This window comes from Parasteatoda tepidariorum, chromosome 10 (assembly GCF_982258835.1).
Source record: "Parasteatoda tepidariorum strain Cologne lab strain chromosome 10, Ptep-v5.0, whole genome shotgun sequence".
In the NCBI taxonomy this organism is placed as follows: Eukaryota; Metazoa; Arthropoda; class Arachnida; order Araneae; family Theridiidae; genus Parasteatoda; species Parasteatoda tepidariorum.
The window spans coordinates 14,072,773-14,087,017 of NC_141764.1; the positions used below are offsets into that span (position 1 = coordinate 14,072,773).

The 14,245-nt window shown below is 30.3% G+C and overlaps 1 protein-coding gene across 1 annotated transcript in view; it reads right to left on the minus strand.

The window, feature by feature from the left end:
* The window catches only part of LOC107446009 (uncharacterized), a 45,903-nt gene extending 33,938 nt beyond the window's left edge, over positions 1–11,965 (minus strand). The window contains exons 1-3 of the mRNA XM_043043856.3: positions 11,578–11,965; positions 8,381–8,581; positions 3,226–3,524 (exon numbers count right to left, since the gene is read on the minus strand). Of these exons, the coding sequence (XP_042899790.1) occupies positions 3,226–3,524; positions 8,381–8,581; positions 11,578–11,731 (654 nt within the window). The 5' untranslated portion in view covers positions 11,732–11,965. The remainder of the gene's footprint in view (positions 1–3,225; positions 3,525–8,380; positions 8,582–11,577) is intronic.
* Positions 11,966–14,245: the final 2,280 nt, after the last annotated feature.

A 14,245-nucleotide genomic window follows, 5' to 3' on the forward strand; every position in this document is an offset into this window, starting at 1 on the left:
TGCTGCTTATAAAAAAAAGGTGAAAATATATATATATATATATATATATATATATATATATATATATATATATATATATATATATATATATATATATATATATATATATATATATATATATATAATAATTTGGGGGTTGAATTTGTAATAATTTTTTATTCTAATATAATGGGTGATATTCTCGCATTTTGTTGGGGGGGGGGCACACAAATTATCTTCTTCCTTGCATTTTGTAAATAATCACAATAAAAAAAATAATTAAAAATCATAAAATCTGCAGTAGTAATTGCCGAAAAAAAGATTGATGACGAAATTCTGCAAAACAAATTTCTCAAATGCGTGTTTCATTTGGAGATTAGATTGTTGTAAAAAATAATGTATAAAAATATCGGATTTAAAAACTATGGAGAAATCAATGGCAATAGCTACCAAAAACTCAAAAGAATTATTGCCTTAAAAAGTAAATACAGTGGAACCCGCTTAAAAAGTTCCCTTTTAAGAAGTTTTCCCGCGTAAGAAGTTATTTTTTAAAAAAACCAATTACCATAATGTTAAATTTACTTTTATAAGAAGTTTTTTTCCCGTTTAAGAAGTTTCCACTCCTAATTTCAATTTTTTAAAATTTTATTTAAAATGTCTTATTTAGTTTTAACTTGCCCTTACAAACACATGTATGGGTACTGACCACTGACCTTCATCACTCCTTTGTTACAAAGAAAGGTGACTTATCAGGAACAGGTGTGAGCAAAGGAATGTGAACCTTTAGATGAACTATGAAACTGATAAGAATGTAGGGAATAGCTTTGTCATTGTGTCCACCTTAAATGAATAGCCTGGTGACTCACGAACTTCACTGCTGTCCACACCCATTCAATAACTGAAGAGAAAGATACATCTAAACATTTAGCAGCATTTCGTTGAAAATTTTCTTAGTGTAGGCGCTTATGTTATCTTAAAAATCATCGTAAAAAGTTTGATTTTTGTGGAAAATGTCCTGTAAAGGCATTAAGCGTAAAGCTCTATCTATTGATGACAAAGTAAAAATTTTAAAAGCTGTTGACAGCTATCCTCAATTAACACGAGTTCTAATAGCAAAAAATTTAGATCTTCCTGTTACTACGTTAAATGGCATTATTGCTAAGAAAGACATCATCTTAAACTCTTCTTGTTCCGGTGCATCCCAGAAAGTAAAAAAAGTGAAGAAAGGAAAATACGAAAATATTGAAGAGAAACTGATGATATGGTTTAAACAAGCAAGATCCGCCAACATACCTGTCAACGGAACTCTTCTTAGAGGAAAAGCATTAGAGATTGCGGAGAAATTGAATGTTGATTTTACGCCTTCCAATGGATGGATTGATCGGATGAAAAAAAGAGCTGGTCTAGTTTATAAAACAATTAAAGGAGATTGTAACAGCGTTGATTTACAAGAAGCTGAAGAATGGAAAGCTAAATTACCTGAAATTATTTCAGGGTATCAACCAAAGAACATTTTTAACATGGATGAATGTGGACTGTTTTTCAATCTTTTACCAGATAAAACTTTTGCCTTTAAAGGTGAACCCTGTCATGGCGGAAAAAACAGTAAAGAACGTTTGACAATTTTAGTTGGGGCCAGTATGAATGGTATAGAAAAATTACCGATTTTAGTTATCGGTAAATCGAAAAAACCAAGATGCTTTCGAAATGTTAAGTCACTGCCTTGTGATTATGACAGTAATCAAAAATCCTGGATGACAATTAAAATTTTTGAAACGTATTTGAAAAAATTAGACAGTAAGATGCGAAAAGAAAAACGAAACATCATAATCTTCGTAGACAACTGCGCTGCTCATTCCAAGGAGAATAAGTACACTAACATCAAGTTGCAGTTCTTACCACCAAATTCTACTTCTGTTCTACAACCAATGGATGAGGGAGTTATTAAGGTATTTAAGCAGCATTATAAAATGCGACTTGTGAAACGGATGCTGGAAGGACTTGAAAATACTGGAGAGCTAAAAAAAGTCAATATGTTAGAAGCGATTGAGTTAATTGTATCAGCATGGGAATTAATAACACCATCTGCCATTGCTAACTGTTTTCGGAAAGCTGGATTCTCTGACGGAGATACAACTGAAGAATATCTCTTAGAAGCTGAATATGAAATATCAGATGAAGACGAAGAGACAAACGTAAATTTTGTTAATGATTGGAAGTCATTCAAAAATAAACTTAATTTCACAGCATCGTTTGAAGAATATGTATCCGTTGACGACGAAATTTTACCTTGTGATATGCTGACATTAGAGGATATTTGTGATGTTACAAATGATACAGAAGAATTCAGTGAAACTGAAGAAGATATTGCTAAACCACCTAGCTTTTCTGATGCCAGGAAAGGGCTGGATACTTTTAGGAAATTTATTTACACTGTTGAAAATGTACCCCCGGAAATGTTTAAATTTTTACAGCAGTTGGACAATTTTCACTTAAAGGTAGGTGAGAAAAGACAAAAACAAACCACTTTACACGATTTTTTCTCACAGAAATTTAGTCAATTATTGTAACAACGTATATTACATTGTATGAAACAAAAAATAAAGTAGGTTACTTTGTTTTTATTTATTAGCAATTTTTTTTCTAAATGAATATTAAAATTCAATATTTATTTCATTAGGCTGAGAATTTAATATAAGTTACACAATTTCAAATTTTTTAGTTTTTTATTAATGTGTTTTTAAGTTTCACCGTTTAATAAGTTTTCCCGTTTAATAAGTCGTTTCTTTCCACTCCCTTGAAAAACTTCTTAAACGGGTTCTACTGTACTCAAATACACGATTCGAATTTTCCAATTCTTTGATATGTATCAAGATATTTAAAATCCACGTGAAAATTAATAACTGCCGAAAATACAATCTAAACATCGATTTACGATACCATCGGCATAAATTGTGCACATCAAAAAGTGATGTTCTAAATGCATGATTCAAATATTACGTGTAAATTTCTGTAGAAAAGAAAATTAATTTTTTTTTTACTTTTCAAAAGAAAAATCCTTTGAATCTCTAACGTTTCGCAACAATATCGCAGTGATTCTGCCACGGGGGTCACCGTCATGGGTCCAGAAGAATGGCTAGGGAAGTTTTTATTTAGACAAACTTTAAAAATGACAGGAAAAAAATCTTCGAAATGAATCACAAAATAAAACCGTAAATTTAAATAGAATCAAGAAACAGTCCAGACCTTTCCATCCGAATCTTCATTAATACGGTAATGATAAACTCTCCCTTCAAATCTGACTGAAATGGATCTCTGACCTGGGCTGCTTTCGCTCTCACGCACCAAGAAACTGCCATTTATACCGCTGCTGAGGAGATACTCCGCTGCATTTCGAGAGATGGGCCCATGATACCAGGAATGCTTCTCCAGGCTATTGACAGGGGTGATGTAGTTGCTGGGAACCCAGCCAACAAGACCGTTCCATGACGTAGCTTCACACCATTCTCCAGTCTTATTGTACGACAAAACTCTCACCTGCTGACCTGAGAATAAAAAAAAAATTTAAATGAAATATCATAAATTAAATAAAAGAAAGAAACACCAATAACAAAAAAAAATGTGTGCTTAAAAAAAAATTTACTTAAAATATGCATCTACTCTGCATAAAAGGGTACACAATCTGAAACCCACAAGCAATTAATGTGCAGACATGAAGAAAAAATCTATTTATTACCCATTGGCAAAATGGGTCTTGGATTTGATGGCGTGCGCACTTTATTTGGACGTCATTACACGTTTCAACTGTGTTCAAGAGTAATAATAGTAAACAGTATGCATCCATCGACATTGCATGCGTTGCTATTGCGACCACTGCTGTTTGAGAATTTTTTTTAGAATTCTTTTTTTTTTTTCTTCCACCAGCAGTCATTCTTAATGTATTTACAGAATAATAATTTAAAGTATTTTTATATTCTTTTTACTGTACTGGCCTGATGGTAATTTCAATACAGGGGTCTGTTTAGAAGAAATTTGGGTCCGTTAACGGACTCTTCACAAAATATCTTTTCATAAAAACGGACCCTTCACAAAATATTTTAACTTAAAAACGGACCCTTCACAAAATGAGTTTTCTTTTAATCGGACCCTTCACAAATTTGTTTATCTTCATTATTATTTTGTTAATCGAATAAACCCTTCCGAGGGCAGAAAACAAGAAAGATGGATGTAAACGAATTAAGTTTTGTCTTCGGCAGACGATTCTTCCATTATTCGTCCGAAATTAATATTCTGCGTTCAGCAGTACAGGCTAAATTCCAAATATTTGTATGTTGCATCTCTAATTTAGAAGCAGCAATTGTTGTTTATTTTTTAAAATTTAATTTTTTTAATTATAATTTTACAGTGTTGAGCATTAATCTTGTATGTCTTTACAATTTAAAAACTCCTTGAAAAAGTTTTTTTTTTTGCAATAACGGACCCTATTTGCACAAATTCATAATAGCGGACCCTGGTTGAAAGAATGTGTGTAATTTTTTCACAATTTCACGAAAAACGGACCTTTCACAAAATGTCTGGACAGACCCCTGCAATATAAATATGAATACTGAAGAAGGAAAACTATTTTGTGACGTCTTGAAGCACATATACAGGCAGGATTTGAAAAACCAATCCAACAACAAACATCAATTCAGACAGTTTTTGCAAACCGTGATTAGAAATGTTGTAGTGATTATCGAAGTCAAATCAGAATTTAAAAAAAGCATTTGACCAATGAGTAACCAGTGATCGTAATAAAGCAATCACAACTTTTTTAACTTTTTTTTTTAGAAAATATAAATAAAAATCTCATAATTATTAGTAAAGAACAAGGTTCCTCTCGTCATCTTCATTTGAGACGGGCGAATGAAGTTGTAGATGGAGTTTTTCTTCTTCATTTGAGTTCCATATGGAAAGATTCAGAGCTTGTGCATTACAAGCAGGATTTTCAACAATTAATACAACATATCAAAATTACCATATTAGACCAATTTTACACACCACTGCAGTATATAGTAAGCTAAATAGTTAATAAAATAGTTTTCTAGGCAATCAAAGTATATCATTATAATTTAAGACTTAAATGAACATGCAGAAATGCTCATTAAATTTTATTAATAATTATGTGCGAAGGAATTATGAACAACCAATATCTAAAATATGCATTCCCATTTCGTTAATTAATTATATGTTAAATACAGAATATATAATAATAAGAAGAAGAAAAATAATAAATACAGAATTCAATCTTCTTTTTTTTGTTATTAATAAAATTTTTATCAAATGAAGTATTAGCAGAAAAAAATAAGAGTTACAAATATTAAATATCATACATTTTTGGTACTTGTTAAAATGTAAAATATAAACCTAATCTCAAGTATCATGACAATTTCATTAAGTCAAAATTTAAAATAACAAAGCTAGTCCTTCTTTATCTCCTTTTATTGAAATATTTAAATATAATACACTATTTCTGCTTTTTAGTTCCTAAGTGATTTCACAATCTGAACTGAACTTATCTAAAATCAAAAAATATTCTTTCAAGTCCAGCTGTCATAAAAGAAACAGTGAATAATTGAGTAATTAGAGGAAAAGTTTTGTCTTTCAATCAGAGTTTTGTCTTTCAATCAGAGTACCTACAAACCTAAAAAAAAACGGAAGGGTTTTCTTATAAAAACCAACTCAATAAAACATGTACTCAAATGGATTTTTTTTTGAGGGGTATAAACATAATTAAAATAGATTAATAATGAATTAGACACAAGAGAAATGGATTTAAGAGATTTCATATTCATATTTTATTGATTCAAGAATTTTCAAATCAAAACTAACTATAAATACATAGTTTGGAGTTTAATTCCTAAAACTACTAAAAAAATTTTTTAATAAACCGTAACTCTGTAGTTAGTTGGCCTACAAAAGGCTTACTTTATAGCAAAAAATTAAACTATAACTTATGAATGTTTAATAATAAATAAATAAAACAGAATTTTCTCTGATCCCAATATTATGATTTTATTTTTACTCAAGAAATAATTAATTTAAGAATCTTTTATTAATACAGTAGGGAACCGATTATCCGGAACGATCGGGACCATCGATATTCCGGATAACTGATTTTTCCGGTTTTCTGAATCGCAACAAAAAGCCGTTTTTTAGTAGTTAAACCCAACGAAAAAAAAAATTTAAATAATCTTAAAAAGAAGAAAAAACAATGAAGTAATACATTAATGATTATTTCCAAAATAATGGTAAGGTAAACATCTTTCAAAAATGAACAAAAAATCCTAAAATCTTATGAGGAAAAAAAAAAAATTTTTTTTTAAAAATGGCAGGGAAACTAATCGAATTTTGTTCCGGTTTTTTGGTTTTCCGGTTTTCTGATTTCCGGATAACGGGTTTTGTACTGTACCAGCATAAAAAGATGGTTCTGCATAAAAATTAAAACTTTTTTTATTTTAATTCAAAACCAAATTATTATTTTCGCATAAAAGGTTTCTTTATATTAAAAATGTTCTCTTTTCAATCAAAAATTATATCTAAAAAATGTTTAACTACTTAATATCATAAAAAACACTATAAAATCCAGAAATGCCCAATAAAATTAACCTGGGTTTTGGTTTTTTTTAAACCCAGCTTTCAACTGATATTCTAAATTATGGTTTTCTGTCAAAATGTAGGTTCAATATTCTAAGCTTTATCTTTAAACATACTAGCTTTTTTTTTTTTTTTTTTTTTTGCAAAAGGTACAGTAGATGGTAACAGGTAGACTCTATAATAAAAATCATAATATAAAATGGGGCTATTTTAGTCTAATCTTTTTAAATACTCATTAAAGGCAATTTTTAAGATAATAAATACAATTAAAGATAATTTTTGGAGAACCCTGAAATGAATGCTGCACTTTTAATTATAAAAGGGGAAAAAAAGCTTGAATTTAAAATAGTTAATATTTAGCTTATAGAAACAAAACAAAATACAGTAGATCCTATATCAATCATTGCTCATTTGGCAATTCACTGTGAATGATGGATACAGAAAAACAAATGCGGGTAAAAATAAAATATCAAATAATGACCTGAAAATGTAGAAAAATTAATGTAAAAATTAATCATTTAAAATTTCAGCTTGAACACACTTTTTTCATTTATGTACAACCAATAAATTTCGGAAAATTGTAACAGATTGCTGTTAATTTTTTATTTGCCAGAAAGTTCCTCACTGTTTCAAAGGCTTTAAGGCATTCGACAAGAGTTGGCACTGGTTGTAGCTTCATTTCATAGTCTTTATCAGAATCACTTTGCACTTCAATATTTTGAGGTGACTATAACACAGATTTCAACATTTTCATCAACTGATGCTGAAATCAAACATGCTGTTTGAAGCATTTTATCCATACTCTGACCATTTTCTTCATCAATAGCATACATTACAGTTTGTTTTTCTTTCCTCAAAACCAAATATCTTTAATACTTTTTTAAAAAATCGATAGAATTTCTAAACAAGAGATGATGGAATCTGATAGTTTTAAAAACGGTTTAAATGGTTATTATTAACATTATAAAATGAAAGATGCGGGAATGATGGATCAAACAGGGGTGTTTGTCGTAGAGAGTGAAAATACGGAAAATTATATGAGCAAAAAATTTATATTAATTTCTATATCATACATGTTTAATAAATAACACAACTTTTTGAATTAACATTTATAATTAAATTGCCTGCCAATGCAGACACTTTTAGGGTAACAAATTCAAGAAAAAACACAGTTCTTACAAGAATTGCAATATTGGATGTTAAAATAGCATGAATATGAATCACAATACTGGATATTAAAAAAGCAAATTTAAATAATGAATTTTTAAATCGCACAAATACGAATCACTGAGCATAACTATTAGATCACGTTAATACGAATCACAATGCATGGTTTTTATATTACATATAAATGCGAAAATTGATGTTTGATATTACAAACGTGTGAAAACAAATCGCAATATTGGATTTTAAAAACGAGTGAATACGAATCTCGGCATTGGATTTTAAACTTGCGTAGACACGAATAGCGATACTTGGTTTAAAAAGGCATAAATACAAATTGTGATATTAGATTTTTAAATCACCAGAATAGGATTTACGGTGTGCGATTTTTAAATCCTGTGAATACAAATCAGGGAATTCTGCGATATTCGCATAAAAATCACGTGCCTTGCCTTTAGTTTTCAGACCCGGAAGAGTGATGCAAAAAAAAAAAAAAACGGAATTCTGGAGTTCCCCAGGAATACAACCACCCCAGATCAAAGTTCAACTATAATTTCAAACTGTCTGTTAAAATTTAAGTAAAATGAGTGTGTAGTCATACCTTTCCTGATAGATAATTGATTCTCACCCCCTGACTGAAAGTCATAGAGAGCAACAAAGAGTTGAGAATCATTTTCATCCTGAGACAATAGGTTGTCTTTTGACATCCAGCGAGAGGGAGCATCTAGGGGAGGAGGAAGATTGCGTATGTCATCTGACACATCAGGGATTTGAGGGAGTGGTCTGCTTTGCAACAGTGCTTCTGAAAAATAATAATAATCATCATTTTGATGCACTGTAAAATTGGAAAAACATAACTTCAAACAATAGAAGGATAATAACAGAAAAAAAATACCTTCATTGGAAATTCGATAAATTCAAATGCTATGTTGCTATCATAGATGAATCAATGTTGATATTTGTTAAACTTTAAGACAATATTTCATTACACATAATTAATCCTCAAAAAAAAAAAGAAGAAAAAGCACCTATACTATCCAGTTATCCTAAGAGCACTTCCCCATTAAAAGTTTGAGGTAACCCGCAGTTATGGAAACGTAAGTAAAACCAGAGCTCATTCTAGGCAGAAAAAAGGGCAGTTTGAAAAAGTTTAAAAAAAAGGCAATAATTTCTTTCTATGGGCTTTACACATTCCATTAAAAACATTGTCAATTTTTTTTTCTACTTTACTAAAAGTACCAAAGCAATCATATTAATTACTAATTTTTATTAATAAATTAACATATATATATCGAGTTAATGAGCTAAGTAGCCTAGTAATTTATTTAAAATGCATGCATATATTAATAAAATAATAAATGTATGTTTTTAAGTGTCTGCAGTTATGATTTAATAATTAAAATGATTAATAATAGTTATGATTTAATGATAGTGAAGTAACTGCAAACTTTCAAAGACAAGTGCAACAAGGGGATGTGATGGCTATTTTTCCTTTCCCATATAAATCTATGTATTGACAGCAATGACAAACTAAATAAAAAGAGTTGAAAATAAAGAAGGGTTGAGGAAAGAAAGGGCAAAAAGGGTATGGAGTCTATTACATCATGGCACTAATTTACTTCAGGGGCAACAGGGTGAGTTCTTTTGACTAAAAGGGCAGCAGGGTGCTGCGCCCTGTTTACCCTGCCTAGAATGAGCTCTGGTAAAACCATTTCTAATAAAGAATATTTGGAGAAACGACGTGACTCTCCTAAGCTAGAGCAATATGAAATGGATAACTCTTCATCCTTATTCAAAGCGATTTGTATTTGTAACCATAAGCAGGCAAGTCAATTAACTGGAGAAGTTCTCACGGTAGCTGGACAGTGCCCTTCAGTATGGCTGTTTATTATGGCAGTTTTATAACACAAGTTAATTATTCAAGTAGATAAAAATAGTATTAATATTTTTAGAATAATATCCTAGAAACTATATGACTTTCATAACAAGGCTCTCAACATACTTCAACCAAAGAAAAGGGTCATATTTAAAATTGAATTATTCATGAACATAAAACTTAATCAATTATTTATTTTATAACTGAAGTTATATTTATAAATTCTCCCATACCTAGCTGCTCAATCTTTGTAACATTTAGTCCCTTATGTAATTTATTAAATATGCCATTTAAACGTTCTTTAAATATGACAAAATCAAAACACTTTAATACAGAATAAAGATTTAAAAGTGAAGGATATATAAATAATTTGTTATTTTAACTATCATTTGGTCATTTTAAGTGGGAATGAATGTTTTAAAATGCATAGTACACCAATGATTCCACTATACTTTGGAAAATACTGGTCCTTAAGACACAGGACTTCTTTATTTCTAAGTTCTTTTTAACTAAAAGTGAATGACTATTTAAAATATGAATTCTCCATCTCTTAATTCATCTTTAACATTCACATTTATATTATTTTATCTATGTCTACACAAAACAAATGATTTCAAATTAAGAAGAGAGTCTATTTGAACAATCAAGTCTTTTAATTAGATTTGCGATGGCAACAAAGTAGTTTGATACTCAGAGTTATTTGAATTTTCTCTTCAGTTAATAATAACAAAGGAAAAGAAAATTTTCTGTAGTAACGTTTAAATTAAGAGTTGGCAAGGTTTAGGAGAAATTGGACTATTCCACGGTTTAAACCAGGGTTTTAACCAATCTGTCCAAAATCCCTTTGTCTTAAACTGTCCAAAACCCTTTTAAAATTATGACACAATTTTAAAAAAACATTGTGAAAAACAAAAGGTTAATTTTTGAGCAAGAAACAGAATAAAGAAAAGTTTTTGTTTCATTAAGAAAGTTTGTTATTAATATTGCATTATTTATCCTTATGCAAAAACATAATTTATCAAAATTAAAAGCATATTTATTCATATTTAAGGGAAATGTTGTTCAAAGAATTGTCAACTTTGAAAGTTATAAGTTTTTCCCCATTAAATTATAGTATTTTTCTTTAATAAGTTAAAGCAAATTAAATAAAAGTATCAAATATTTATTAATATATGTAATTATTATGTGTACAATGGTTGCGCATATAGAATTTTTACCTATTACCAATGTTCATGGTTTTGGACACCTTAAGACAGTTTTAGTCAGTTTAGGACAGTTTTAGTCAGTAAAACCCACATGTCCTGTCCAAAACCTGTTTAGGACTTCCAAAACTCCAACCCTTGTTTAAATTTTGCTTACATGAATCTGCTATCACACAATTTTTTTTCCCACGCAAGAGAATTATGCGCCCTTGGGAATGCATTATAACTAAATTACTTTTAGAGTTCCCTCTTGGCATGTTTGGCACATTATAGCATGCAAGCAGAATAAACGGTATCAAACGGTATAGCATACAAGCAGAATAAACGGAAAAGCAAAAATTAATATTAAAAAAACATCTATAAATGATAGTGTTCTAGATACTATTTATATGTAGGTCAAATTTATCGAACTTCAAAAGCGTCTGGTGAAAGCTAATTACTAATAATTTACATTTGCAATTTGTGTAAGATATATTGACAAATAATTTTCAACTTAAAAAAAAAACCAGCTACTATATGAAAAGAATTAATATTTAAAAGAGAAGAAATAACTAAGTGCTTCGAATTAAGTGAAAAAAAAACAATTATTTATACCGTAACCAATACAAAACTTTTTTTTTGCTTGAAAATCTCAGCATTTGATATAAGAATTGAGGCTCATTTGGTAAGGATATGAGACAAAGCATTGATTTGGTAATTGTGTTGGAAAATTACACAAACCATTGTGTTCAGTGAAAACATTTCCAGCGGCTATAGAAGATCTAGAATCTTTGGATGCTTTGCTTCTTTGATAGTGCTTGGCCGGTTTTCCACGGGTACTACTGACGGACGACCCACTACCGCAGCGGGTCTCTTTTCCTTGCTGTGCACCCATTCCAAGGCACTGTTGCCCTGCTGCAGACCAAGCACCACCCTTGATGGCTGAAAAGGAATTAGTTTAGCTAATGATCCATTGTTTTAAGAGTTATTTGAGGGGTTTAAATTAAAAAATAAAAGGAGAGTTTCGGTTTTGATGAGATTCTCAGCGTATCTCTACTGTTTATTTCTTTAGTTTTCTTGAGAAACACAGTGGCAGTTACTGTTCCAAATTTCTCGGAATTTTCTGCCCTTTTTTTTTTTTTTTTTTACGAAACTTCGGTAGCCGAGAATGCCTTGTCGTTTCTAGTAAGAATGAATATTTTATACAGATGGCGCTTAACAAATAATTGAAGACGTCACACCCAAACAACACTTTTTTAATGATTCGAGGCGTGTAAAGTCCTACAAACAAGTATACGCACTACAATTCTGTTCTGCCTATAAACTCTAGCATTGTGTTTTCATTGATTTGATTTTTTTTTACAGAAAAATAAATTATCTAGGGTTGTTATAATAAGCATTGTTATAATAAGAAATAATTAAAAGAAGTTTTTATATTTTCTATTAAACCCATTTTAAAATTCGTCTAGGAATCTTTTAGAAAATTTTTCTTAACTTCCATTTTAGCTTTTATTATGCGCCACTATTATCGTTGTTCTTTTTATACAAGATTATCACATAAGGAATTTGGCGATCGCAACGCTCAAATACGCCATCTGGGGAGGGGAGAGACCGATTTCATGCCCCTAGCTCTTCTCTCTTCCCACTCCTCCTCTTTTCAGTTGTACAGGAATGTACTACGATATTTTCCCTTTTCTTAATATTTTTCTTTTTCATTTAATGAAAATATTTTTTAAAATTTCCGTGGTACTTTTCTTTAGAACTATGTTTAATGTAGTTTTTAGTTCCATATAGTTTTCCAACTTAAAAGATTTTAATCTATATGTAAATCAAGAATCATATGTAAATCAACCCATTTCGATCGCCAATAGATAAGCATTTACTATACCGTGAGAGGATTTTGTGGCTTTTCCCTCTATGTAACGCAAATGCAGTTTAGCTCTATCAGAAAGTTCTTCACGGAGGAAAATTTCTCCCGATACTTAATCCAGGAGTACCCTTTCTTTTGGATTGGTTTCAGAATTACAAGGCTACGGAGATGAACGTTGGTAGTCGTAAGCTCAAATTTGGGTCAACTGTCCAACAATGATTATAAAATAAAAAATAACTGCCACATAACACTCTTCGATCAATCTCTCCTGACAGTCATTTTGCTTCTTGTGCGCATGCGATGTTTCTTAGTACACATTATGTTCTGTTAAAGTTGTAAACCTGTAAGTTGAATTTTTTTTAATTTATTTTTTCTTTTATTTGTATTTTTTTTTTTTTTTTATTTTGGCATACCGCACCGAGCAGTTCCTTGCGTTAGTCAGATATTCTAAGGGCTGGACTTCTTCTCTCTGTATTTTTTGGCAAGGGGTGGCGTTTGTGCCCAAACCCCTCATATGAGGGGTGCTAAATTAAAAAAAGGTTTTTGGAAAATGAATCACCTTCCAAAATTAATTTAAATATATATGTTATTGTTTCAAAACTACTAGTTTTCTCTTACTTTTTCGGCATTTCAAGAAGGTTAATTTTATTTATTTATGCTGGAAGGGAAAGGGAAAATTAACTTACCTTCTCTTGTATTTACGTGTAAATGGATAAAAATTGACGTACTAGAAAGCACCAGGAAAAAGAACTATATATTTATTTCACATCAAAGAAGAAAAAACTAAAATTTATAGAAGTTGCCATTCAGTGGTACAATAATAAAATAAAAAATAAAATAAAATAAAAAATTAATTATAGCCTCCTCTACAATGTATTTATTTATTTGTTTATTTAGTTGTGTGTTTACATAAGATATAACTCATAGTCGGCTTTAAGAAGCTACTCTGGTATTAACCTATGCCCCTCTTACAGTGTTTGCAACTAGCAGTGTAAAGTAAATATCGACCAATTTTCCTAAGAGGGTGGTTGATTACTAATTGGAAATAGCAAATCATATAAGATCACCTTCTCTCAGACCAGATACGGCACTTTTCCAAAAAGAAATTGTTTTCTGTGTTTCAATGAAAAATGATTCTTTAAACGCTATTCAGCAATTTTTTTTTATATTTATACATACATAGGAAATTAAAGAGCCACATTTTGTACCCCCTACGAGGTCTATAATTATTTCCTCTGGTAGGGTACACTATTACCTGGTAATAAAATACGTGGTCCAATTAAAATATTATGGGTTAATATTAAGCTCTGATATCGGGCCTTGTGTTAATATTGAAAAATGACTTCGAATCGCCTCGTTTTAAAGCGTTTTAGAAGACGAATTTCCTCATTTTAAACAAAGTATTATATATATATACATACATAGTAACCTATAGGGCAACATTATGGGCCTCCTATTAAGCCTATAATTATTTCCTGTGGAAGGGTACACTATTACCCGGTAATATAATACTTGGACCAATACAAACGTTATGGGTCA